This window comes from Drosophila ananassae, chromosome 2L (genome assembly GCF_017639315.1).
Source record: "Drosophila ananassae strain 14024-0371.13 chromosome 2L, ASM1763931v2, whole genome shotgun sequence".
Classification (NCBI taxonomy): domain Eukaryota; kingdom Metazoa; phylum Arthropoda; class Insecta; order Diptera; family Drosophilidae; genus Drosophila; species Drosophila ananassae.
The window spans coordinates 7726223-7752059 of record NC_057927.1 but is presented as its reverse complement, the minus strand read 5'-3'; the positions used below and the strand labels follow the sequence as shown (position 1 = coordinate 7752059).

General features: G+C 45.8%; 12 protein-coding genes and 1 long non-coding RNA gene across 14 annotated transcripts; 6 read left to right on the top strand and 7 right to left on the bottom strand.

The window, feature by feature from the left end:
• The first annotated feature begins 30 nt into the window (after window positions 1–30).
• Window positions 31–1023, top strand: LOC6499824 (replication stress response regulator SDE2). Its single transcript, XM_001953802.4, has 2 exons — window positions 31–171; window positions 232–1023. Exons 1-2 carry the CDS (start codon window positions 76–78, stop codon window positions 832–834), a joined length of 699 nt encoding a protein of 232 aa, XP_001953838.1. The 5' UTR covers window positions 31–75; the 3' UTR covers window positions 835–1023.
• Window positions 844–2514, bottom strand: LOC6500747 (beclin-1-like protein). Its single transcript, XM_001953801.4, has 3 exons — window positions 2287–2514; window positions 1186–2233; window positions 844–1131 (listed from the first exon to the last, which is right to left on the bottom strand). The coding sequence occupies exons 1-3, from the start codon at window positions 2399–2401 to the stop codon at window positions 1026–1028; spliced, it is 1269 nt and encodes a 422-aa protein (XP_001953837.1). The 5' UTR covers window positions 2402–2514; the 3' UTR covers window positions 844–1025.
• Window positions 2515–2583: 69 nt separating this feature from the next.
• On the top strand, window positions 2584–5078 carry LOC6499825 (phosphatidylserine decarboxylase proenzyme, mitochondrial). Its single transcript, XM_001953800.4, has 2 exons — window positions 2584–2723; window positions 3120–5078. Exon 2 carries the CDS (start codon window positions 3530–3532, stop codon window positions 4874–4876), a length of 1347 nt encoding a protein of 448 aa, XP_001953836.1. The 5' UTR covers window positions 2584–2723; window positions 3120–3529; the 3' UTR covers window positions 4877–5078.
• Window positions 5079–5511: 433 nt separating this feature from the next.
• On the top strand, window positions 5512–6257 carry LOC6499826 (rhodanese domain-containing protein CG4456). The gene has a single exon (XM_001953799.4). It carries the CDS (start codon window positions 5736–5738, stop codon window positions 6222–6224), a length of 489 nt encoding a protein of 162 aa, XP_001953835.2. The 5' UTR covers window positions 5512–5735; the 3' UTR covers window positions 6225–6257.
• A 7-nt stretch (window positions 6258–6264) lies between these two features.
• LOC6500746 (heat shock protein 68) lies at window positions 6265–8543 on the bottom strand. Its single transcript, XM_001953798.3, has one exon. The coding sequence runs from the start codon at window positions 8347–8349 to the stop codon at window positions 6418–6420; it is 1932 nt and encodes a 643-aa protein (XP_001953834.1). The 5' UTR covers window positions 8350–8543; the 3' UTR covers window positions 6265–6417.
• Window positions 8544–9984: 1441 nt separating this feature from the next.
• LOC6499827 (protein VAC14 homolog) lies at window positions 9985–12703 on the top strand. Its single transcript, XM_001953797.4, has 9 exons — window positions 9985–10201; window positions 10268–10418; window positions 10476–10706; window positions 10756–11221; window positions 11278–11604; window positions 11658–11763; window positions 11819–12115; window positions 12169–12411; window positions 12468–12703. The coding sequence occupies exons 1-9, from the start codon at window positions 10104–10106 to the stop codon at window positions 12607–12609; spliced, it is 2061 nt and encodes a 686-aa protein (XP_001953833.1). The 5' UTR covers window positions 9985–10103; the 3' UTR covers window positions 12610–12703.
• Window positions 12704–12708: 5 nt separating this feature from the next.
• On the bottom strand, window positions 12709–14736 carry LOC6500745 (DNA-directed RNA polymerase III subunit RPC3). Its single transcript, XM_001953796.4, has 7 exons — window positions 14635–14736; window positions 14301–14583; window positions 13743–14244; window positions 13584–13689; window positions 13176–13525; window positions 12947–13114; window positions 12709–12894 (listed from the first exon to the last, which is right to left on the bottom strand). Exons 2-7 carry the CDS (start codon window positions 14573–14575, stop codon window positions 12727–12729), a joined length of 1569 nt encoding a protein of 522 aa, XP_001953832.1. The 5' UTR covers window positions 14576–14583; window positions 14635–14736; the 3' UTR covers window positions 12709–12726.
• Window positions 14737–14851: 115 nt separating this feature from the next.
• Window positions 14852–16518, top strand: LOC6499828 (F-box only protein 9). 2 transcript variants are annotated; one of them, XM_014910759.3, is made up of 3 exons: window positions 14852–14994; window positions 15056–15743; window positions 15800–16518. In XM_014910759.3, exons 2-3 carry the CDS (start codon window positions 15073–15075, stop codon window positions 16443–16445), a joined length of 1317 nt encoding a protein of 438 aa, XP_014766245.1. In that variant the 5' UTR covers window positions 14852–14994; window positions 15056–15072; the 3' UTR covers window positions 16446–16518. The 2 variants fall into 2 exon arrangements, with proteins under 2 accessions (XP_014766245.1, XP_001953831.1); XM_001953795.4 differs by having other exon boundaries at window positions 14856–14994; window positions 15061–15743.
• LOC6500744 (programmed cell death protein 2-like) lies at window positions 16490–18374 on the bottom strand. The gene is made up of 3 exons (XM_001953794.4): window positions 18167–18374; window positions 17053–18095; window positions 16490–16991 (listed from the first exon to the last, which is right to left on the bottom strand). Exons 1-3 carry the CDS (start codon window positions 18272–18274, stop codon window positions 16736–16738), a joined length of 1407 nt encoding a protein of 468 aa, XP_001953830.1. The 5' UTR covers window positions 18275–18374; the 3' UTR covers window positions 16490–16735.
• Window positions 18375–18518: 144 nt separating this feature from the next.
• LOC6500743 (UNC93-like protein MFSD11) lies at window positions 18519–25696 on the bottom strand. Its single transcript, XM_001953793.4, has 4 exons — window positions 25275–25696; window positions 20052–20221; window positions 19527–19984; window positions 18519–19468 (listed from the first exon to the last, which is right to left on the bottom strand). Exons 1-4 carry the CDS (start codon window positions 25362–25364, stop codon window positions 18873–18875), a joined length of 1314 nt encoding a protein of 437 aa, XP_001953829.2. The 5' UTR covers window positions 25365–25696; the 3' UTR covers window positions 18519–18872.
• Window positions 20798–25242, top strand: LOC123258386. The gene is made up of 2 exons (XR_006508046.1): window positions 20798–21009; window positions 24795–25242. It is a non-coding gene; the product is annotated as an uncharacterized LOC123258386 (long non-coding RNA).
• Window positions 21568–22151, bottom strand: LOC26515212. The gene has a single exon (XM_014911919.3). The coding sequence runs from the start codon at window positions 22057–22059 to the stop codon at window positions 21640–21642; it is 420 nt and encodes a 139-aa protein (XP_014767405.1). The 5' UTR covers window positions 22060–22151; the 3' UTR covers window positions 21568–21639.
• Window positions 22408–23057, bottom strand: LOC116655180. Its single transcript, XM_032452667.2, has one exon. It carries the CDS (start codon window positions 22904–22906, stop codon window positions 22466–22468), a length of 441 nt encoding a protein of 146 aa, XP_032308558.1. The 5' UTR covers window positions 22907–23057; the 3' UTR covers window positions 22408–22465.
• Window positions 25697–25837: the final 141 nt, after the last annotated feature.

The following is a 25837-nucleotide window of genomic DNA, read 5'->3' as shown; positions in this document are numbered from 1 at the left end:
AGATTAGCCGATAGTTCCATCTCTAGCAGTACAAAAGGAAAGAGCTAAAAAACAATATAAAGAGGAAACGATAAAATGGTCATCAATATTCTAATAAACAATAAACACTGGATTTCTTGCGAAGACCAAATCAGTTACCATCAACTATGTGGTAGAATAGAGAATTCCACGGTGAGTGTGCCCTTGAATGTCTGGAATTTAATAAGTTTGTACAACAAACACTATTTTCAGAATTTGCTTCCCGAAGATTACTACCTTCTTTGCAATGGAAAACCGTTGCTGGGAGCCCAGCCAGGAGGTGATGTCCATTGCATACTGCGGCAGTTGGGCGGTAAGGGCGGATTCGGTTCCATGCTCCGAGCTATTGGCGCGCAAATCGAGAAGACCACAAATCGAGAGGCCTGCCGGGATCTCAGTGGACGTCGCTTGCGGGACATCAACGAGGAGAAGCGGGTCCGTGCTTGGCTGGAGAAGCAAGGTGAAAGGGAGCGTGAGGCCGAGGAAAGAAAGAAGCGTAAAATTGAGAAGCTCCTGGCCGTGCCCAAGCATGAGTTTAAGGACGATGAGTACGAGGAAGCTAGGGCCAATCTTACCGAGAAGGTAAACGATGCCTTCGAAGAGGGACTCAAACAGGCCGAGGAGATAAAGGAAAAGCAGGATGTGGACCCTTCAACCAGCGGAACCAAACGCAAAGCTACCACAGAGGACAAGAGCAAGGCCAAGAAAAAGAAGAAAGGAACCCTTTGGATAGGCGACGAAATCTCCGGATCGGACTCGGACTCAGAAAGTAGTGAGGAAGAACCAGAGGCTACCAAAAAAGCTGTACAAAACTAATAGAATATGTTTCTTTTTAAATTTTTCTTAAATGTATTTGCTTTTTCAAATAGTTGTTTGAATCTGACCTTAAAAATTCGATTCTATACCTTAATTGCATTTAAAATTTGAATGATTTAGCTTTAATATTAAGCACTAGGAAGATTTATAATTAGTTGTATAAATAAACGATTGAATGACAAACGGGAACATCACGGCGACACAAATTGCGAGGAGACCCATGCTAGACCCCACTTCAGATTTGTTAGCATGAACTTCAGGGCCTTGGTCCATTGTTCCTCAGAGTTGAATTGAATCCTTCGAGAAAAGAAATGTGAAATATTGGAATGGATGCTCGAATGGAGCACTTACTTTATCGAATAGGAATTGCCAGTGGAGGGATCAATGATTTTTCCCTTCTCCATCTTGTAGGGCAACAGGAATTCAGTATCACGCTTTTCAACTTCCTTCTGAAACTGTGTTAGGCAGTCGAGGAATGCCACCATAGCTGCATCAAACTTCGTGTCCCAGAAAAACTTAAAACCGCCACTTCCGTACAAGGGCAGCTCTCGATTCTCTCCAAGCACCTCCACGTAAGAGTGGTTCCCAAAAGGTACCACCCGATAGCGCTCAAATGTGAGGCCAATCTTCCGCGCTAGGGCAGACAGGAGTAGCACCGTTTGGCCCCAGGCAGCGTTTATCTCCGACCAATCCACTGAGACAGTGGGCAGGCGGCCGAGCCGGAAGTTGTTAATGGTACCAAAGTGGCCAGCGTGCCATATGTGGAAAGTAATGTTAAAAATGTTGGTGTCACGCAGCTTGTCCAATTGCTGGCGGGAATAGGCGATCTGGCTTTCCAGGCTGCGTTTGTCGTCCTCTGTTAACATCAGTTCGCGCCGATGTTTCGTGTATTCGCGCCAGTAGCTCTCCTCCTGCTCATGAAGCTGCTCCCGCTCCTGCTCTTCCTGGGCAATAGCATCTTTCAGCTGTTGCTCTTCCTCCTTGAGCTGGCCGAGTTCTGAAAGAAGCTGTTGTTCGCTGCGCTTCAGCTCTTCCAGCTCCTTATCCAGGGCGTCTACATTAGGTGCCTCGCGCTGCTGTTCCAACTCGTCCAGGTACGTCTTGTACACATGCCATTCGTCCTCGGCAATTTTCAGCTCGCGGTCCATGATTTCCAGCATGGAGTCAGCGCACTCCTCGCACAGCGGATGGTCAATTTCAGAGTTGGAGGAGAGGCAGTCAAATAGTTCAGCCTTCAGCTTGAAGGCAGCGCTCATCTTTTTGCTGTCCCTGCCATCGGATACCAGCATAAAGCCAGTTCCATTTATGGAGTCAGTCAGCCTGTAGGGCGGCACGAAGTGATCAAAGCTGCTGGCCCCCTGCGGATCCAAAACGTTCCCATTGTCCCCATATATAGGCACTAAAAAGGATGATTCATTATATGAGTTCAGGGGAGTAGATTCCTTTTCTTACGTGATAGTTCAGCCATGGCATGGTCGTTGATCTTATCCAGCTGCTCGTCCAGCACTATAGGCTGCATGCATCGCTGGCAGGCGAAGGAGACCGCCTGTTTCTCGGCCTCGCTCATTGTGCCAGTCTTGTGTTGTTTCCTAAATTGTTTTTCTGCATACAATTAACTTATCGAGTGAGAAAACAAAAATTTATCAGCTGTTCGCCGCTGCTGACAGGGTTGTCATTCCGCCGAGAAAGCGTCCCAACTCAATGGCGCAGTAATCAACAGAAACTGTCAACCAGTTGGAAGCGGAGCGAAAAGAACGACTAAAACCAGTTTTAAACAAAAAAAAACCATTGCTTAAGATTGTTTACGCGGGCCTCCACGACGCAGGCCTTGACCACTATTGTTCCTGATAAGAGCGGCGGGAGCAATCGGGAGGTTTCGGTTTGTTTTGGTGAGAAAAACTAAAACTACATATATTAGACGCAGTGTCGTCGTCAGTGTTGCCAACTTGGCTACCCAAAATAAAAAGCTTAATATATAAAGTAAATAAAATATATCCGATATCTTAAACTAATAACAATTATTTTATTAAATTTTTTTGGTTAAACTTTTTTTAGTTATTATATAATTATTATGTTTAAAAATTTAAGTATGATAAGAAAGTGCGTCAAGAGATTTCTTCATTAAAGAAATTACGTATTTAAAATGAAATTAAATACCCAGAGTGTTAGAGGTTAAGGAGATGAACTTCCGCATCTTGTTGTTCAATAAGTCAATAAAATGATAAGACTTAAGGAAGAATTATTTAAAGAGTGATACTAATACATAATGAACTTTGTGTTTTCAGCTAGATTTGCCGCCAACCCATAGCAGCACTGGCACCGGCCGCATTGTCGTTTCTTCGGTTTCGGGAACCCATGGAAAACTTTCAGTCTCTTGTAGGCAGCACAGCGATCCGGAAGCACCAAAGCGAGCAGCAAACAACACTCTGATTCCCCACTGATTTAACTCAAAACTTGTGACAGAAGTGGAGGCAGAATCGGAGTTCCACAACGCATGCCAGTGCTTTCTAATTGCATTCGTTCCTAGGGCCAAGGCACAGCTTAGTAGTCACTCAAAACAGCAAAGAACTTGCAAGATTAAGCAACAGAAGCGGAGACCAGTTCCACACATCGTGCCATTTTTATCTGGGCATACCTTGATTACGTGATTAGCAGCGGCGGGGGCTGCGCAGCAGCAGCAATAGCAACAGCAACAATGGTTTCCTACTTCGTACCTCGCGGCCGCTTCCTTCTGAAGGCAGGCAATCTCAGACAGGTGGGGCAGCAGCAGCACCAGCAGTCCCAGATGCAGCTCCAAGTCACCAAAGCTTCACAGCCGCAAGCACAGAACGGAAGCTGGCCGGTAATGCGCCACTTCCGGCAGTTTTCCTCGAATTCGGCATCCAAAGAGGCGCCACTCCACCACCGCCGTCCGCCTCCACACAAATTCAAGCAGCAGCTCAATTCCAGCCAAGAGGTGGTACAGGTGCGTCGCAACGTGCTCGCTCGGTGGACCGGGTTCCTCCTGCGTTGGGCGCCTATGGGCATTTGTGTGTTCGGCGCCATTGAGTGGCAGTTACAGAAGCGTCGCTGCGAGCGAGACGGCCAGCCCAGGACCGCCTCCGAACTTCAGTCTCGAATCTACTGCTCGCTTCCTCTGCGCATCATCAGTCGTTGTTGGGGATGGCTGGCCGCCTGCTACATGCCTCCCACTCTGCGTCCTTATGTGTACGGTTGGTACTCGAATACTTTTAAAGTGAACCTGGAAGAGGCCCAGTTTCCGGACTATGAACACTACAGCAGTTTGGCTGAATTCTTTACGCGGCCTCTGAAGGAAGGAGCGCGCACCATCGACAAGGATGCCCCTCTGGTTTCTCCGGCAGATGGCAAGGTGCTTCATTTTGGAAGCGCTTCCGAATCACTGATCGAACAAGTCAAGGGAGTAAACTACAGCATCGAGGACTTCCTGGGGCCTCTGCAGACCTTGGAGCAGGCCAACTCGGGAGCTCCTTACGCCCAGGCTCTAAAGAAGAAACAGGATGGCTCTACGGAGCTCTACCAGTGCGTGATTTACCTGGCTCCTGGCGACTACCACCGATTCCACTCGCCCACCGCCTGGAAGCCCTCCATCCGACGACACTTCTCCGGCGAACTGCTATCCGTCAGCCCAAAGGTGGCTAGCTGGCTGCCGGGCTTGTTTTGTCTCAACGAACGCGTTTTGTACATGGGAGAGTGGAAGCATGGCTTCTTCTCCTACACCGCTGTGGGAGCAACCAACGTGGGATCGGTTGAGATCTACATGGATGCCGCCCTGAAGACCAATCAGTGGACGGGCTTTAATGTTGGCAAGCATCCGCCCAGTACCTACGAATACAATGAACTAGAACTGAACCAGACTGCAGCGGCGACCGAGTTCGGTAAGGGGGACCTTGTGGGCCAGTTCAACATGGGCTCCACCATTGTTCTGCTCTTCGAAGCGCCCAAGAACTTCAAGTTCGACATCGTAGCCGGACAGAAGATCCGCGTGGGTGAGTCTCTCGGACACATAGCTGGCTCCAAGTGAGGAATACTTATTTACCAAGTTTTGTCCTGTTGTCGACTATTGCTCACATCGCTCTTTGTATTAACGTTGGACGCCCATGTCCTTGGAATATGTATTTTGTAAACATCCTGCGAAGCTGAAACTGTGTATTGTTGCCATTTTTGTAGCCCTAAGTAATATTTTTATAATAAAAAGTCGAAATATATTTGAGTACAACAACGAATGTCTCGTTAATTAACTCTTTCCCGGCACGCGCTTTTTATGTAGAAGACAGATTGTTGAGGTGGGTTGGTGCGCCTTATCAGGTGGCTCTGATAAGCGAGTACGTCTACTGGAAAGTCGTTGAACCACATCCCTTTTCAGCAGAAATTCAAAAAACCCCCGAGGGATTTAATCCATATTCCCTTTCCCGATAACCGGATGCGAAACATGCCACCTTTTGCCTAGACAAGCACGCGCCACTGTTCTTAAAACTTTATGGATCGTCTATACCCCATTTGTTTACTTGTGGACAGAATCCGGGATCGCAATCCATTTCAGTTAATTGATTCAATCAAGCGAAATGGTCTCTGATGTTCGTTGAACTTATCAAGGGATGACTGGGGTAATTGTGATTGGGTTCCAGGCCTTGACACACACACTTCACGTATTTCGCGAGTGCTGGTTATCCGACATGGCAACAGATTCTGATTGCAATCTCCGTCAAAGGGAATTATGGTTATCAGTGGGGAATATTTTTGAATTTACCGCCAAACCAGGGACACATCAGTTTCCTTAACCGTTTGTTGGCAACTCTGGAAACCGGCATTCTATTTATTATTTGTGATTTTACGTAATTTTGTTTGTCCATCGTAGATACAAATTATTTATTTACTTTAAAATGCTGCTCAGAAGCTGTATGGTGGCCTTGCGCGCCACCAGTTCAAAGGTCACGTTCCACTCTGCCGTGAATCCACAAAGACTGACCCTGATCCCCGCAAGGAACCTCCAACAACGTTTCTATAGCAGCAACTCCCCCGTTATTGGAATTGTGGACTACGACGTGGTGAAGAAGCTGCCAAGTGAGCCCCAGAAGCTGCTCATCGACGTTCGTGAGCCAGACGAACTGAAAGAGACCGGACAAATCCCCTCCAGCATTAATATACCCCTGGGTGTGGTCAGCCAAGAACTGGCCACCAGTGAGCAAGCCTTCAAATCGAAATACGGCAGGGACAAGCCCAAGCCGGATACGGAGATTATCTTCCACTGCAAGATAGGCAGGCGGAGTCTCAAAGCCGCGGAAGCTGCCACCGCTTTGGGTTACAAGAAAGTTAGCAACTATGAGGGATCCTGGCTGGACTGGGCGGAGCGCGAGGGATTGCCAAAGTAGATGGGATAAATAAACAGTGAATAAGAAAACACAGTCCTGATCTTTTGCATATAATGGTTATCTTTTTATTTTCAGAATTCTTTGGTTCATTCTATGTATTATTTTGATTGAATTAAATTCATAAATTACCTTACATTCTAAAGACTATTGGCTGAGATTCAACAATACTAGTTTAATGCTATGGCATTTGGAATTAGTCCACCTCCTCAACAGTTGGACCCTTGAAGCCACCGTTGTTGTAGTTTCTTGACTGCTGGCCACAGTTAGCACCCGCACCATCTCCTCCAGCTCCGGCTCCCTGCTGATGCATTTTGGTCATGATGGGGCTGCAGAACTTCGTCAGCTCTTCCAGCTTATGCTCAAACTCCTCCTTCTCAGCAGTGGTATTGGAGTCAAGCCACTTAACAGCCTCGTTGCACTTCTCCAGCACACTGCTCTTGTCCGACTGGCTGATGCGGTCGCCACCCTGCTCGGCCGCCTCCTTAACACTGAACACGTAGCCCTCCAGCTGGTTGCGGGCGGCGATCCTTTGGCGGTGACGCTCATCCTCTTCGGCATACTTCTCCGCCTCGTTGAGCATGCGATCGATGTCGGCCTGTGACAACCGGCCCTTGTCGTTCTTGATCGTAATGTTCCTGGCATTGCCGGTGCCCTGCTCTTTGGCGGTAACATTCAGGATACCATTAGCGTCCAAGTCGAAGGTGACGTCAATTTTTGGCACGCCTCTGGGTGCAGGTGGGATGCCAGTCAGGTTGAATGTGCCAAGCACATTGTTGTCCTTAGTCAAGGCACGCTCTCCCTCGAAGACCTGGATAGTTACCGCAGGTTGATTATCTGCGTATGTGGTGAAGGTCTTGGACTGCTTGCAAGGAATGCGGCTGTTGCGCTCAATCAGCTTGGTCATCACTCCGCCGGCAGTCTCGATGCCCAATGATAGCGGAGCCACATCCACCAGCAAGACATCCTTTATCTGGCTGCTCTCATCGCCGGAAAGAATGGCTGCCTGAATTGCCGCTCCATAGGCCACCGCTTCATCAGGATTGATGGACAGATTTAGAGTCTTTCCGCCAAAGAAGCCCTGCAGCAGATTCTGAACCTTGGGAATGCGGGTGGATCCTCCTACCAGAACAATATCATGAATCTGGCCTTTGTCCATCTTGGCATCGTTCAGGGCCTTTTCCACGGGCTGCAGTGTATTGCGGAAGAGATCTCCGCACAACTCCTCGAACCGGGCTCGGCTCACCTTGGTGTAGAAGTCATGACCCTCGAAGAGGGCATCAATCTCTATGGAAGCCTCAGTGCTAGAGGACAATGTGCGCTTGGCGCGTTCGGCTGCAGTTCGTAGGCGTCTCAGAGCACGAGGATTGGAACGCAGATCCTTCTTAAACTTCCGCTTGAACTCTTCTGCCAGATGGTTCACCAGCCGGTTGTCAAAGTCCTCGCCACCCAGATGAGTGTCGCCAGCTGTAGACCGCACCTCGAAAAGAGATCCTTCGTCGATAGTCAAAATGGAGACGTCGAAAGTGCCGCCACCCAAGTCGAAGATGAGCACATTGCGCTCTCCCTTAAGGTTTTTGTCGAGTCCGTAGGCCAGGGCTGCGGCAGTGGGCTCGTTGATTATGCGAAGGACATTTAATCCAGCAATCGCTCCCGCATCCTTGGTGGCCTGGCGCTGGGAGTCGTTAAAATAGGCCGGCACCGTAATGACTGCATCACGCACTGAAGTGCCCAGATAGGCCTCGGCCGTCTCCTTCATCTTAATTAGCACCATGGAGCTGATTTCCTCGGGAGCGAAGCGCTTTTCCTCACCCTTGAACTCCACGCTCATCTTGGGCTTGCCGCAGTCGCTGATGACCTTGAAGGGCCAGTGCTTGATGTCCTCCTGGATTTTCGGGTCATCGTACTTGCGTCCAATCAACCGTTTAGCGTCAAATACGCTGTTCTTTGGATTCATGGCTACCTGGTTCTTGGCAGCGTCTCCAATCAGGCGCTCCGAGTCGGTGAAGGCCACATAGCTGGGGGTAGTCCGGTTGCCCTGGTCGTTGGCAATGATCTCCACCTTTCCGTGCTGGAAAACACCGACGCAGGAGTACGTGGTGCCCAAGTCGATTCCAATAGCTGGCATTTTTGTTTCTTTTTCTTGGTTTTTCGGCAAAAATTAAATATTTTTCTTTTAAAATTTGGTTCTATATTTTTTCTTGGCACTTGGATGTATATCTGTAGCGGGATATATATTTTCTCCTTTCAGATTTTAGCTTTTTCAGCTGTCTTTCTTTCAAACTTTTCACTTGCTTTTCACTTTTCAAATGTGCTGGCTGGGAAATTTCCGCCGCTATTTATACTCGGCTGCTCGGGCGGGGAAAATTCGAGATTTCCCTTCTCGAAGTCTCACGACGTTTCCTATGAGAGCGAGTGAGACAGCAGCGGAGAAAAATGGAAAATTCAGGAACAATTGAGGGGTAGTTTTGGTTGTCGCAGGTCGGCATTTCGATTATTAAAAATTATATTTATTTTTGGCGTATTCGCATATTGATGATTAAGCCATTAGTATTTTTAGACAATGTTTATTTTACTTATTGGCGTGTGTTTAAAATTGAATCAAAGAACAACAGTTTTCAATTTTCTCACAACTGGAAAACTAAACAAAAATATTTGTATTTATACTTTGGAAAGTGTTTCTTTTCGTTCTCAATACAAAAAAATAAGAAAGCAATCAGTAGTTCAAGCAATCAATAACCGTTTTAGGGATTCCGCTCAAGAATCGGATGAAAATTGGCCAAGATATAGCCAACGCTGAGGGCCATATTGTCCTTCCATGCATTTCTCGCCACATTTGAAGGGGGTCCCCCAGAAAATGTAACAAAAAATCTAAAAAATATTTCGTTTCTAGATTATAATGCAGAATGATAGAGGATCGATTTACAAATCGTTTAAGGTATTCCGCTCAAGAATCGGATGAAAATTGGACAAGATATAGCCAACGCTGAGGGCCATATTGTCCTTTCATGCATTCCTCGGCACAATTGAAGGGGATCTCCCAGAAAATTTAACAAAAAATCCAAAAAATATTTTGTTTCTGGATTTTGGTGCAGGTTGATGGAGAATCGATTTACAAATCGTTTAAGGTATTCCGCTCAAGAATCGGATGTAAATTGGCGAAGATATAGCCAACGCTAGGGCCGTATTGTCCTTCCATGCATTCCTCGCCACGTTTGAAGGGGATCCCCTAGAAAATTTAACAAAAAATTTTAAAAATATGTCGTTTCTAGATTTTGATGCAGGTTGATGGAGAATCGATTTACAAATCGTTTAAGGTATTCCGCTCAAGAATCGGATGAAAATTAGCCAAGATATAGCCAACACTGGAGGCCATATTGTCCTTTCATGCATTCCTCGGCACAATTGAAGGGGATCTCCCAGAAAATTTAAGAAAAAATCTAAAAAATATTTCGTTTCTAGATTTTGATGCAGGATGATGTAGAATCGATTTACAAATCGTTTAAGGTATTCCGCATAGGAATCGGACGAAAATTGGCCAAGATATAGCCAATGTCCTTCCATGCTCCAAAATCCCCCATGGATCCTCCAGAAAATTTCAGTAAAAATTAAAAAATATTTTGGTCCTTGACTTTTGTATTATGGAACAAATTGGTGGCTTTAGAAAATATATGTCATCGATCCTGTTTATTAATATTTATTTAAATGCATTTATGCTGTTAATTTCGTTTTTATAGAACAGTGTTTGAAGGCACATGAAATTTCCCCTATTTCTGTGTTCAAAAGCGATTGTAGGAAATCAGCTGATTTCATATATTTTGGCAAAAAACCGCCCAGCAAAACAAAATATTTGTCAGATATTGTAACTTTGTAAAATAAGATATGGATCCACCGTACGCACCATTGAGCGAGTCCTGCGCCAAGGCTCTGGGTGATAAAGTCTATGAAAAGCGAAAACTTGCTTCGCAGGAGATAGAGAAGTAAGTGAAAAAAAATAAATCTTGCTGATTCGTCATTCCTATTGCTGACCACCAACTTCTTTTCAGAATGGTCACAGAGTTCAATAATAAGAACAACTCGGTGCAAATCCGGAAGCTAATAGACGTACTGTCCACAGACTATGCCACCTCTCGGGACGCCAACCGCAGGAAGGGAGCTCTTATCGGATTGGCGGCCACTGGATTAGGGCTGGGCAAGGTGCCCTTATTCATACAATAATAATTTTTTAAATTAAAATCACATCCATACTTTCAGGACTCTGATAAGTATGTAAACGAACTGGTTACCCCCATCCTTACGTGCCTGAATGATCCCGATCTTCGAGTGCGTTACTTTGCCTGCGAATCTTTGTACAATGTCGTAAAAGTGGCCCGATCCGCCATCATTCCATTCTTTCCGGAGCTGTTTGCTGCCCTATCCCGGCTTGTCACCGACTCTGATCAGACAGTGAAGGATGGCAGTGAGCTTCTCGACCGCCTGCTGAAGGTGGGCTGTCTAGACGGTTTCCATCCCATTCTAACTCTTGTTTTTGCAGGACATTGTTACAGAATCGTCGCAAACGTTCAACCTTGAAGCATTTATTCCTTTGTTAAGGGAGCACATCTACGTGAAGGATGCTTTTGCCCGCCAGTATGTGATCTCCTGGATTTCCATTCTCAATGCTGTGCCGGACATAAACATGGTCAACTATTTAACCGAAATCCTTGACGGTCTGTTCGTCATGCTCGAGGACAACACACCAGAAATTCAGCGCATGTGCGAAAACGCAATCAGCCAGTTTTTAAAATCCATACGCAACGACTCTTCCTCCGTAAGGATGGAGGATACTATTAATACTTTGATTACCCATGCACAGTCGCCCAACGAACTCATCAAGTCAACTGCCATCAATTGGATTCGCGAGTTTGTCCAGATATTTGGGACCAGTGTCCTTCCCTACGCCAGCGGAATATTTACTGCAATCCTTCCCTGCCTCGAATATAATTTGGAATCGAAACGAAGTAAGATCATTTCGCAGCAATTGGAAGTTTTTGAAGTTTATGATGATTATTTTCAGGCATTAAGGAGAGTGCTGTTTCCGTCAACAACACGATGATGTTGCTTGTATCGACTAAGGAATTAAAAACGCAAACGGGCGATAAGATAGACTTGTCCTCAATTATGGATGTTCTTTCTCAGTATCTAACGCACAATTCTATGCACACCAAAATCGCTGTGCTCAAGTGGATCCATCACTTGTTCACCAACTTTCCCAACGAGATGTCTCAACACGCCAGCAACTTGAACAATAATCTCTTATCGACGCTGGCCGACAACTCCGATGAAGTTGTTCTTCAGAGTTTATCTGTACTGGCAGAAATTGTGAACTCCCAGGATAATAGAGGTGAATATCGAATTCCATTAATGTCAATTATTTAAGCAAATTTTACATTTTAGAGAACGACTTTAAAAAGACACACTACCGAAAGTTTTTACTCAGCTTATTGAATCTCTTTAGTGAGGAGAAACTCATCTTGGAAAACAGAGCAAGCCTCATAATAAGGTAAGCTTTTTTCTTTAAATATATTTCGAAAATAATAATTTATTTTACATTTTAGAAAACTGTGTGTGCTTCTTAATGCCGAGTACATATACCGCACCTTTGCGGAGATCATAGCAGATGAGGTTCCTAACTTGAAGTTTGCTTCTACAGTGGTTCGTCTCCTGAATATCATTCTGCTGACCTCCACGGAACTATTTGAGTTGCGCACTAGCTTGCGAAGTATTTCCAATGAAAAATCTGCAGATCTCTTTCAATGTCTATACAAGAGTTGGGCTCATTGTCCAGTGTCCACACTGTCCTTGTGTCTTCTGGCTCAGAGCTACCAGCATGTTTCTCGTTTAGTGACATTATTGTAAGTAAATTTAGGCCCTAAAATTGTCATTTTTACTAATCATTTTTCTATAGTGCTGATGTGGAAATTACATTAGAGCTGCTTACCGAACTGGACAAACTAGTCCAATTGATAGAGTCTCCTATTTTCGGGCCCCTGCGATTAACGCTAGTTTCAAAGGCAAACAATTGTGCGGATGCCCAATACCTGGCTCATGCCCTTTTTGGAATTCTTATGCTGCTTCCTCAAACGGAAGCCTTCGATACGTTGAGAAATCGCCTGCAATGTGTACCCAACTACTGGGGTCACGATCCCATGTAAGGTGTTTGGATATATTTATGTCAACCTTAATTTCAAAATTTTTTTTTGGCAGCGATGAACGCAACTCACTGGAGTACAAAAGCGGCATTGATTTCGATGCCCTAGAACAACACTTCATTAAGCTGCAAAAGGCGCATCGCGAACAACGTATCGTGCATCGGAAACGCAGTATAATTACTCCAGAAAGTAATTAGTGTCCTTAAATGCTGTTTGTGTAACCTGTGATTAAGCCGAAAGTTATTTCTCCCGCGTAAATGTCTTAGTAAATGTGAATCTTATAAACCTCTACCAATTTTATCTTAAATATACTTTTATTTAAACTTTCTAATGCCAGTTGGCAATGTTGTGCAATGATGCTGATACATTTGGAGCAGGAAGATGGTATCGTCCAGAGTCAGTTCTGCCTTAGACAAGGTCTTTATACGATTTTTAACCTTTTTAAGGATCTCACATTCCGGCGGTGTAAAAGTCTCCACAATCTGAAATACAGCAAAGTTAGTAAAGTTTTAACACAAATTTGAAGCAATTTACCTCGGCGATGTATTCATCCGACTCTCCGCGTTCTTTCATTGTCTCCACAATGCTGTCCAGTCTTTGAGATTTCTCAATGAGCCCTTTGTGCTCATTCTTTTCAAAGTTAGACCGCTCGATGGTGTTGTACAGAGACTTGTAGCTGACGTCCAGCAACATTCTCACAGTCTGAAATAAAGAGGTTAATATATGTATAATAAAAAATCTAAAGGGACACCTGTATACTAACATCTTTTTCTCTGACTTGGAAAAGATAAAAAGCCTTCGCAGGGCCGTTGCTCCCGCCTCCGGGTTTCTTGATAATTTTAACATGAATAAACTGTTCTTGGAACAAGTTATAGGCGAGCGACTTGGCCTCCTTGGAGGGTATCATTGCTTCCTTCTGCAAGTCCTCCTGTTCGATGTACTTCTTACAGCGGATAACTCTAAAAATACGAGCTGCCTTGGACCCGAAGCGTTCGGTTATTACGGATTCGACACACGCAAAGGCCAGCGATTCGAATGATTTTTCCATGTCCACCACAAAAAGACCACCGCCCATATCACCCACTCTCCGAAGGAATCCCAATGAGTCGTCGGCTGTCAAACGGAGAATGTACTTAATAAAATGAAAAGTGTTCAAGTTAGGGCCATTTACTTATTAGGCTTATGTACTGATCCAGGTACTTCATGAGGTCCAGGTTATTGGATTTCTTTTCGATGGTTTGCTTGATTTCCACAAACGTTACTTGGTTTGAGAGTTTCTGGAAATGACATAGTTTAGATTAAAGTACTTCTAGAAAGAAAGTTCGCATACTCGCTGCCACGGATCAGTGGTATTGTACATTATTTTCAAAATAAAACGAAAGCACTCGGCGGCATTTTCTCCCAGCTTTCTCTCAATAGCATCGATCATGATGGAATCCCGAAAGTCCTGATGAAATCGATCATAGTTCAGGGTCCACACCATATGGCCATCTTTGGCTTCGCTAACAGTTGCCTCCCCTTTGCGAATCTTGGCCAGAAGTTGCAGATCAATGTTCGGGTGCCTGTAATAGTCACATTCGTTGGTCTCGAACTTGGGGATAACTTCATCTGTCTCATCGCTCGACAAAAGCTCCGGTTTCTTAATAATGTAGTGGTCGGTAATCATTTGAAGAAAGGAATTGCGATAGGATTCGGCGCTCTCCGATTTGTTCTCGCCCTCTGTTAGGCACTTGACGAGAATCCCAGTGGCAGTATCCGAACCAGAGTTGATCAGCTCCTCAGCGATGGAGGCCCCAACGTTTCCGTACTTCGCCTGCACCAAATGAACGTACCTGAAATTAAGGTATCCCATGGTTATTTTGAAAATACGATAGATGTCACAGCTTACCGAGGATACCGCAGGAGGCAGAGCACGTCCTCCCGCCTGAGAGCATATTCCGCTAGAAAGGGGTTCTGCTGGGAGGCACTAAAGTCCACTAGCCGGTACTTGACCAACACAGCTAAGGCGAGGGCCACCTCCTTGCGGGATAACTTGGTGGAACTGGCAATCTGGGAAAGAGACCTCGTGGTGGCCGAGAACAGACAATCGGCGACCAACTGCACCACTTTTCCGAAGCACTGCTCCAGAATGGCGGAGCACAGATGCGAGTAATCCGCAGACATGGCCTACACTGTGAAATGGTTGAATATTAATTCAATATTTCATCCAAATAACCAAGTACCTTCTGCGAAGAGTGCTCCCGCAAACCAAAACAAAAACAAGACCGGATTGACCAGCTGTAGTATGACCATGGCCATATCTATTTTGGAGACAACGGCCACACTGCATGCTATAGTTTTTACGCTGCTAGAAGTGCCAAGGCCCCGCTCCGTTCACCGTATCTGAATTAACTTAATCTTGGGGTCTTACCAATGGCCACATGTTGCTCCCAGTTGCGAACGACTTCGAAATTCTGGGGTGAAGCCCGCGGCCACTATCAGCAGTACGCGCGGCCCTTTATTATAAATTTGAAAGCCTTTATTTTGTTCACCTCCTCACCTTCCTGGCAATCCACTAGCCACCTATATTAGACGCCTTACAGGTTAGAAATTGCGTCAGATTACAGAGGTGCCAATCTATTTTTACTAAACACTCTTTCGCAGACTAGTTCCACACAGCCATGTCGGATGCCGAGTCAGACAATGAGGGGCAAGGTCACGGGCCCAGTGCTCTAGACGAGTTTCGGGAGAACTGGCAGCGCGAGCTCCAGGAACAGCTGAAGCCTGGCCCCAGAGGTGGTGGCAATGGAGGTGAGTCCGGCGATGCCACCGATGCAGAGCTGCAGGCCAAGGCCCAGAGTCTCTTTCGCACCGCCGTTCTGCTCGAGCAGAAGGGAAAAGTCTACGACGCACTTCCCTTCTACCGGAAGGCTACGCAAATCATGCCTGACATCGAGTTCAAGTACTATGAGTTGCAGAAGCTCAGTGGGGACCAGGTCAGCAAGAAGTTTCATAGCCTACCGGGCGACTTTGCCAAGCAGTTGGATCTTGGAAAGTCTGAAACCCCCGAGGCAGGGGATGAGCTTTCGGAAAATCTGTACGAAAAGTTCCAGCTCGATCTGCGACAGGACAACGGCTATAATGGCAAAATGATGGCTTCTAGTCGAGACGCAAGTGTGCTGACCACAGGGCTGCATTTCTCAGACCTACCGCCCGAGATTGTAATGCGTATACTTCGCTGGGTGGTCTCCGCCCAACTGGATATGCGCTCCCTGGAGCAGTGTGCTGCCGTCTGCAAGGGATTCTACGTCTACGCGAGGGATGAGGAGATATGGAGACTGGCTTGTTCCAAGTAAGTGATCTTGAAAAGCCAAGTATATATGTATTTCTGTAATATTTCTTTTTAAGAGTATGGGGCCACAACGTCGGAACCTTGAATTCCGACGCAGAGGATGCTGACAGTAGCAACACCTATTACTCCTGGCGCGACATGTTCATTCGCCGGGAAAGGGTGCATTTCAACGGGTGCTACATCAGCAAAACTACGTACCTGCGTATGGGTGAGAACAGCTTCCAGGACCAGTATTATCGTCCTGTACATCTGGTGGAATACTATCGCTACATTCGATTCTTGCCCGACGGCAAGGTCCTGATGATGACCAGCGCGGACGAGCCAGCGCAAGGAGTGAACAGGCTGAAGCAACCGCATAACATAAGGCCAGACATTTTACGTGGTCGTTACCGGCTTTTCGGTGATACAGTCACTTTGGTGCTACAGAAATCGCAAGCCCGGACAGTCGGACACATGCGGCAGAGACGGGGAAGCGTCATGCCAGTGGAGGAGAACTCAACAGAATTCTTGATTGAACTACGCATCACAAACGCGGCCAAACGCCGGTGCGCCCAGTTGGTATGGTCCCATTACACGCTCGTTCAAAAGCGGAATAAGGGCGATACCAGCTCCGATTTCGATCTGACAGAAACCAAGTACCCGCCGCTGCGCTTTTCAACCGTCAGAAGCTATCACCTGGATGCCGATGCACCATTAGTTTAAATTAACACCTGTTCCCATTAGCGAGGGAAATAAAACAATCTGAATTGAAACCCTGTTAGAGGGGGAGTGGAAATAACGAGATATTATTAGCAACTATCCTCTTCGGCGTGTCTAAAAGCGTACAACGTTCTTAACAACTAGAGCGTAAAATCATCCTAGGACATTCGAGAAGCTTAGCTTTTTCTCTGCAGTTTGCATTTAAAATTCGTTGCACAGGTCTGCAACTTAGCAGCTACGGCGTACAGTTTCTATGGCTTTTGGTAATCACTCGCCCATCGAGGAGCGTCGTCCTAAGACTCAGACTGCACCACCACGTGCTCGTATCGCATCAGGTCGGGCGTGTCCCAGCAGCTCTTGAGGCATGTGAATACCAGCACGTTGCCGAATTCGATCGGTGCACTGCAGCCATTCTGCTGGAACCTCAGCTTGGGAATGAGAGTGGGCAGCAGCTGAACCTCGCAAATGGTCTCACCACGGCAATTCTGACATTTGGGCAGGGGCTCCTTTAGCGGAGCCACTAGTAACGGAAGAGCATCTCGGGAGTACCTATGTTCAAGAGAGTCTATTTTAGTCAACTCTTTTATCCTGATGTTAAGGCATAGCTTACCTCAAGACTTGGCCTGGGTTCTGCTGGATAGTTGTAATAAAGTTATGAAAAACGAAATCTCCGTGAGCCGGAATGGCTTTTTCGTAGGACTCGTTTTCCTCGCCTGGTTCCCCGGAACCCACAGCCGCTCCGGTGGGTGAACTGGCTGCGTCACCGTCGCGCAGCTTGTACTCCTGGTACAGATCACGTATATGATCCATGGACAGGGCTCCACCATAGTTCTCGAAGTCCTCCGCCCTGCTCTTGCCCTCGACATCGACGGAAATGTAAAATGGTGTTAGGGTTAGGTCCTTGATCTGCGACAATGACACAGACGTGTGCTTGAGAAGGGCGATCAGATCACGTTCCGGCTTGTTAGGCGAGTCGACTAGCACTACATCAGTTTCCGGACCTTCGATTTCGGCGCAAATTGTCGCAGAGGCAGCAGAAGCTCCAGCGAAATCCATGCTGGGAGCGGCGGCTGCTGCACAGTTCGCATTGGGATCATCATCAATGTTTTGTGGTGAGATCATGTCCAGTTGGTGGAAACCAGAAATTAAGTCGTTCTCCAGCGAGGTGCTCTCATCCTCGTCATCATCGTCCACGCTTATCTTGGAGTGGTCCAACTTCAGGGGTTCCTCGATATCCACACCACCCAAGTTATTGGATCGTACATTGCCATTTTGCTCCTCGTCAGCGGTGAGGTCCATTGCCTCATCCTCGTTCTCGGTCTTAACCGAGGTGACGATTCCACTGTCACCCCAGTCGTCTGCTCCACTGCACCAGCTCGATGCTTTGAGACTGGCGGACTTGCTCTTCTTTTTCGGCTTATTGGCCTTCGGCGACTGCTCACTTATGACCTCGAACTGGTGGTCCAGGTGCTGGGTTCGAACGCACAGCCAGCTCCTCGGATTCTGGGAGCACGCGGGATTGACGCACCCAAAAATGTACAGACTACGATGAAACTGGGAGCGCTCCAACGGAGCATACATCTGAACAATCAAGGGGCGCGCGGCACCACATATCGGGCAGACGGGAACGGTCACCGCATGTCCGGGCCAGTCCTGAAAATATGGGTAAAAATCAATTTCAATTATCTTCGGCCCCTTTTTGGGCTGAAAATCAACTTTCTTACGGGAGCGCCGCCTATTTTGTTGGTGCAGCTGTTCAGGAACTGCTCCTGCTTGGCCGATATCTCCTCATCCTCGAAGCCCAGGTACACCGTTGACTTATTTTTTGCCATTTTTCATCTTTTGCGGGTATTGTCTCAGTACTTAGCTTGCAGCGACCCCATGGGTGGGGGGTGTTTTTCAATAGTTTAGTATGACCGCAATTGCGATATCTCGGCAGTGCTCCGATTGTCAAACGGATGGCAATGCCTATCCCGTAAGGGCAGAAATATTTAGTTATCGATAGCATGAAACACGTGGCGCGCACATTCAAATCGAATTATAACACTTCCTCACCCAGATTAAACAACAAAAAAGTATTTGTTACTTAAAATTCTCTATATTTGCGCGGATATGCTTCGCGTGCACGCCGGCCGATTTGCTTATTAATACTCAATTGCTGTGGTTTAATTTACAATTGCACAATCGTTGCTTACAATAAATAAACGCACATATACAATACACACATATAAAAACATAGACAACTAGTTTAGAATTACGGTTTGGAATGCCAACATTAAAATACAAATATGTAGCAACAGCAGCGCACAACGAACTTATTAGTTATTGTCTAGGAAGACGACGCAGTCGCACGCATCTAACGCTCTCCGGGGAAATTTAACAATTTGGCGAACCAAAGGGGTCGCCCTAACGGTCTAAAGAACAACTAGCCTACTTCTCCAGGGCCTCCTGCTCCCGATGCTGTCGCTTGAAGCCCCATTCTACGAAAACAAAGGCGATTGTGCCAATGGTGCCCGTGACCACCAGGATGCCCAGCTGGACGTACAGGCCAAAGTGCGAGGAGTAGAAAAAGCTGATGGCTGCCGCCACCGACTGGGTGAACTTGAAGAGGGCAAAAGCCCCAACGGCATTATTCACATACTCCCCGCCCAGCATCGAGTAGATTTGTGTGTTAAAGCAGGCATCGCCCAGACCCAACAGGAAGGCGCAGATCAGTGCAATGGGGGCGCTGGGCGGATCCAGATACGATATATCGGTGGTATCTTTGAACGGTGCGCTGTTCGGCAGGTTGATAAAGGTCATGAAGAATGCCGCCATATGCATCACGTAACCGGCAATTACGATGGGGTCGCGTCCATATCGCGTCGTCTTGTTGCCCAGAATTCCGAAGAGTCCGCCTCCGAAGACCTCACCGGCTCCGATGCAAATGCCAACCAGGCCCACGATTTCCTTGGGCGTTTCAGCTATTTTCGTAGTGAATCCAATGGCGGAGCCAAAAACGCCACTAAAGAATGATAGTTCCAGACCTGAGATAAAGATATACTTTATTTCTCACATATTTAAGAGATTTCAGAGGCAACATACCTGTATAAAAGAATGCCAAGCTGAGAAGCAGCATTTTCTTGGTGAAGAAAAGCTGACCCGCCGACTTCAGGGCGTACATGGCATGGCCACATCCTGTGTGCTTCTGCTCCAGTTCGTTGTCGTGTTCCGCATTGTCCGCCATGAAGCGCAGTGCCGCCAGGAAGACGATGCCCAGGATGGCAATCAGGGTCAGCACACCGATGACCAGATTCCGGGTCTCCTTGTCGATTTGCGTTTTGTCCTGGAACTGGTAGTACACGAACAGGTTGCCGATGAACATGCTGCACTGCAGCAGAGCCCAGAAGACGCCAGAGTTTCGGGATATGGTGGAGGACTCGCTGCACCTGGCGAGGTAAGTGCCCTGGCCCGTCCAGGTGATGGAGGCCCCCAGACCGAGAACTGCACTGCCCACGTACAGCAGTACGGTCGACGGAAACATGAACGTGATCATGAAAGCGCTGTAAAGTGGAATCATTAGCTACCGATCTTTATGGTATTGGTATCTTGGGTCTCGGATCTACTCACGTATAGGTCAATGCACCCACGACCATGGCCACTCGGGGGCCCGTAAAAGATATGAACGAAGGTGCCAGCCAGTTGGAGAGGGAGAAGAACAGATAAATGATGGCCAGGCTGGTGTAGCCCTCACCCTTGAAGATCTCATCCTCCTGGGAAATACTGTCCAGTATGGTTTTCTACGGATAGATCGGATCGATTAGCGTGATTAGCATTTCAAAAACGTGCCAGAAACATTTGGATTGTTGCATTTCAATGAACCGGTAGAAATGTTTACTGTTTTTATTTATTTTTATTTCTTATTGAATACCATACCGAAAACGTGTTATCGTTTCAAGTACACCGTAATACAGGTATTTCCTGTCCGGATACGCATTTCGAGACAAAAATCTATTTTAGCATGGCTGGTAAAATATATAATTAAAATCCCCTGTTGTCTATAAGTCTCAAGGTTTTCTAAATAATTTATTGATAATTTGAAAAGATCAACGACTCATTTTATATTCTATAAAATATATAATAGGCCAGACTACTCGATCACCCGCAGCTGTAGATTCTGATTCTGGGCGAGAAGGCTTGAGGCTTGAAGCCTTGAAGGCGAGTCTGCAACCAGATTCAAGTGCAACATTGCAATTCTTGCATCTGATCAGTGTGGATATGGCGAGTGGAAAATTACAAGTCGAATAGGCGAAACATGTTTGCGGTTTCAAAAATTTTCCATTCTAAAGGACGCATCTCAGTAACTGTCGAATGATATCGTTATCTCGGCGCAAAGCACTGACTCTGACTCTGACACGATTTCGATTTCGATTTCTATATGCATCAATTAAGTGGCACTGGTAGATCTGGTCTGGTCCTCGTCCCCATTTCGGATTCCAATGCGAGAGCTGCATTATCAGTGGAAGCCGCCTTAGTGAGTGGCGACAGTACTTCAGAATGGTTCTCAATTAATTCAATTCCAGCTGAAGTGAGTGAAAGTGGGAACTAATTAATATAAAGCCGGAAACTGTTGCCATTTTGAATTAATAAACAACAGGAACTAGTCGTTATAAACTCGTACATAACATATTTAGTTTTAGGACCATCATCCATGGAACTATAGATGAAGTAAAGAATATTTATAGCAGACTGTTCTGATAAGAAATCTCAGGTTTCAAGTGCAATCACTCCTTATCAGTTCGATTGGTATAATGGGCCTCCATGAACACCAGTTGATGATCTTTTTATTATTCGATTGACTGAGCACCTAGCCCGGGAATTGGGTCAAGATTTGAACAAACAGGGCCGAAAGAAAGTCGAAATGCAATAAAGAAAGTCATGTGCGTATGCGGAATTGCAGGAGAACGCATGAAAAAATGTATTAACTCGATTGCGTTTATGTTGTTTATTTATTACGCAAAAGAAACTGGCACATCGGCTCACCGAAACACACAAGAAATATAACTAAAACTACAGAAACGAGTTTGAACCTCCTTGAACAGGGTACGCCGACTTCTAGTTGAGGTTTGTAATTAAAAAACAAATGTATAGTTTGAGGCGCCTTTGTGAGCTTAATTTTAATTCGGCACATTACAAATGTACAAAAAATATTGCAACCTTAATCTTCGGATTCGTAGGGCGAAGAACCTTCCAAAAACTGAAATTTCCCAACATGGTCGAGCGGGTGGGCGTAATCGCTCATCTTGACTCCCTTTGTTATGGTGAACTCCGCCTGGTCGAATAACTTCCTCTTCATCGCAAAGGACATGCCCGACTTTGGCGGTACGCTCGGCATGGACAGGTCTGATGACCGGGATGACTCGCTGCCCATTGGGTCCAGAATTTGGGACAATAAGCTCCTGCGCTGTTCCATATTTAACTTTTGTGTCAGTTCTGAGGTGTTTAAATTTTTTGCGGCCGATGGCAGCGGGGTGCCCAGTCTGTTTGCCTTGAGGAGGCCATAGGTTCGGTCGGCTTCCTCAGAGGAATTCTGTTGGAAATAGCCCGTCTTTGGGAAGTAGTTCTTCTGATTTTTCATTTTGTATTGTCTTTAAATATGTTTCCTTGTGGGGTGTATCAGTGAGTTTCAGTATTAAATTTCCCTGTGACTGTTTATGAAACGGCTGCTTGACTACACTACTTCACCTCAAAAGTCTGGGATTATCTTTAAGATACAATAAGTGAGAGAATCTAACCTATAGCTTGGTAGTAGTTCCAATTTATCAAAGGGGTTGAGCTTAGCTGGATAATATCTGAATAAAATTGCAAAAATCCCTTGGTCCTCTTTTGATTTTCAAATGCTTGGGCAAGGTGGAAATTCTTGAAAAAATCTCCAGTGAAGGCCTAGCTTCCCATCCTTAAAATAAATCCCTACAATCCCCAATTGTAAGTTTCGAAGAACTAGTTTATTATATTATAAAGTATAGATTTGAAAAAGAATCAAACTATCTGGTAATGTTGAGGCGCATTTCCCGTATGTATCTCTTGATATCGTCTATATTCGTGCCCTCCGCAGTGTCGCCCAATGTCGGGATGGAGTTCGGATGGAACATCTCACTCATCTTCTTCCCCTTGGCAATGGTGAACTCGGCGGTGTCGAACAGTTTACGCTTCCTCTCAAAAGCCAGCCCCGACAGCGATTTCTCGGACTCGGGCGTACCGCCCTCCAAGGACGTTTCGTCAAATAATATTTGAGAGTCTCCCTCTTCCATAGTAGATATGCGCTGCAACTTCTCCCTGAGCTTCGCATGATCCATGGAGGCGGTGGCCACGGGATTCGGGGTATTCGAACGGAACGGCTTGAGGAATCCATAGGTGCGAACATCGGAAGGCAGGAGCCCCGAGCTCACTGGATAAAGGGAAGCAGTTGGCATGTTTTTTGGCATCTTGTGATAGGCGACAATGTGGATGAGTATTATTTTGAATGTCTGAAGTGTTACTTGTTACTGACAAGTATTTCCAAAATTTCCCATAATATCTGGCTGAAAATTGTAAGGTAGAGACTTCCAACATAGACTTGATTCAAAATTGGCTCGGCTAGACCCGGTTGGGAGGTGGTGGGGCGACTGGGGCACTGCTGGTGGTGGGCTCGTCGGCGCACACCCACTTTTCGGTTTGTTGTTGTGCAAGCGAGGGCGCCTAGCGGCTGTTCGCCATGTGTTATGTTCGCTGTCTGGGCGCAGGCGCTCCAACCCGCTGCTCCCGCCATCCGTCTCTTGGCGGGACTGAACTGATGTGTGCACATTGTGCATATGTATGTTGGTCAACCTGGCGAGCTTATATTGCTGACGTGGCCTTGAAGTTCTCAATGTGTGTGTGTGTGTGTAGTTGCGAACTTGCAATTGCAATGACATTGAAAGAGCTGGCGTTTGACGCGCTTAGTGAGCTGTCTTGAGTTTCGATTGCGCAATCAGTTGGAAAGTAGACTCGAGTGTTCTGTTCCTTTCCACAGGTTGCACCACCAGATTGCAAGCCAGGGGGCCTTGGCTAAAAAATGGCTTTCTAATAGACGGCCAGCACTGTCGGTAGTCGACCAATCGACCGATCGACCGATCGACTGGTGGTCTATAAGCTATAAGCTTGGCCAACACGCCCTGTTTGGAATTCCGAGCCGCATTCGCCGCTGCCATGGCGAATTGTTTTTAAAGTAACATAAAGCCACTAACTAGAGGGCAGAAACAAGCTCTAAACTCTAAAAATATTTATCCATTGCGCATGCGCGAAAGGCCAAAGTGAGGAACATAACTGAAATTACATTGCCCTTACTCATGCCGCAATTTCACAGACTGCGGATTTATCCGAAGGTGCTTCCAAAGTCCATTGAACCATAACAAAGTGCTTGATAAATGTGCTTTCAATGCAAAACAATGACAACGACGTATTTTGTGGCCAGTTTTCGTTTTCAAGTTTCAGTCATAACTAAAAAAAAACCAAAAAAAATGCCTCGCATTCGTAATAAGGCGGGCCAAGAGCGAAAAAGAATGTTTCTTTTTTATTTTTTTGCACACCCGACAATCCAGTCTCTGTCGATAGAGATTCTACATACTAATAGGCAGGTCTGTTTTCTGGTTTTGTGATTAGCTGCTGCGACCTTGATCTTACTGCTTGAGTTAACCGTAATAAACAATCCGCGATATGAACAGTTATAGGACCCAATGGGCGTGCTATCTTCTCTTATCACTCCAGATACCTGCATTTTGAGTAATTATTGCCAAATATTAATTAGTTAATCGCTGTTACTTGATTAAATGATTTTATCGGAGTGTGTGGCTTCTAATTTTATGGCAGTGGGATCATGATCAGCTGGTTCCCAGAACAAAATTTATGGCAGGGAATCCAATAAGGTCTACAATACGTTTATTTTTAAATAATTATATCTAATACTATAACATACATCGATGTACTTTACTCTCAAGGGAGCTAGTTACGTACGTTGTTCCCACAAAGTCTTATTTTCACAGATTTTTTGACCACTTTTAAATATTTATTGCTAGTACTATAATATACTTAGATTAAGTAGAGTACAGATCAACTTTACTCTCAAGGGAGGTAGTTACGTATACGCCCTGTAGGTCCTAAAGATTTGTATTTTATTTATTCCCACAAAGTCAAATTCTCTAATTTTTTGTGGCAATTTTTGAAATATTTATTTGTAGTACTATAATATATGTAGATTAAGTAGAGTATAGATCTTTTTTACTCTCAAGGTAGCTAGTTACGTATACGCCCTGTAGGTCTTAAATATACTAATATTTTATTCTTTTATTCCCACAGAGTCTAATTCCCTCATTGGGGTCAATTCTTGTGGCTCCAGTTGACTTCTCTTGCTTGTAAATCCACTATTCTATGGGCGAGTGATAAGTTCCCAAGAGCAGACGCTTCTTTCTTATCAACAAGAGGATGAATTCTCCGCTGAAATGATTCTATCAAGAATCACTCAGAAAAGCGAACAAAGGCCCGACCTTTGGGCAGTGCATTAAATTAAATAATAAACCAACTCCCCGCCACTTACACTTTACAGTGCCGCAAATCAGGGCAATTTACGAGCTCCCCAATTGCTGGGGACATCCTGTGGCGGGCACGTGTGGGTGGCGGGAAAGGACCAAGGCTACTGCCAAGTCTATTGACAAGGACAAGGACGAAAATACCAATGGCAAGGATACGTCAACGACGCCCACGCATACATACACACACACTCGCTTATAGAGTGAGAGAGAGAGAGTGAGGTCGGACAGAGACAGATACCGTTCTTACCTCAATGTTACACATGGTCTGGAACGCCGTGAAGACGAACATAAAACCGACTCCCAGGATGAGAATCATCAGGAATTTCATATCCATCATGACGGCTGGCTGTTGTAACTTTCGACCAGCGGCGAGAGCAATTAAATCGAATTAAATCAAGTACCCGCGCACTGCATTTACATTTGCGACGTCACGGAAGTGAGGGGGCGTCGCTCAGATTCCTCTCTCAATTAGGGAACACAATGCACCGAAAGATAGAGACACTCGAGTGCATCAAAACAGATATTAGCACTTGTCGAAAACAATAACAGAGTTTAAGAAAAGGTAAAAAAATAAGGTAAGCCACGCAAAACCCAAACAAAACAGAGCTCTTTAAAAGTTAAATGCAATGTTTACGCGTCGACAGCTGAGAGTGGAATGGCGAGACATTGTAGCAGCGCAGTAATAAAAGAGAGGGAAGCAGTGACGGGAAACGAGCCACCTCACCGACTATTTACTACCTTACCTACCTGAGTGTTTGGTATTATACTCCTCAATCTAGTATTTTCCTAACTGTAAATTATCCTGATTGT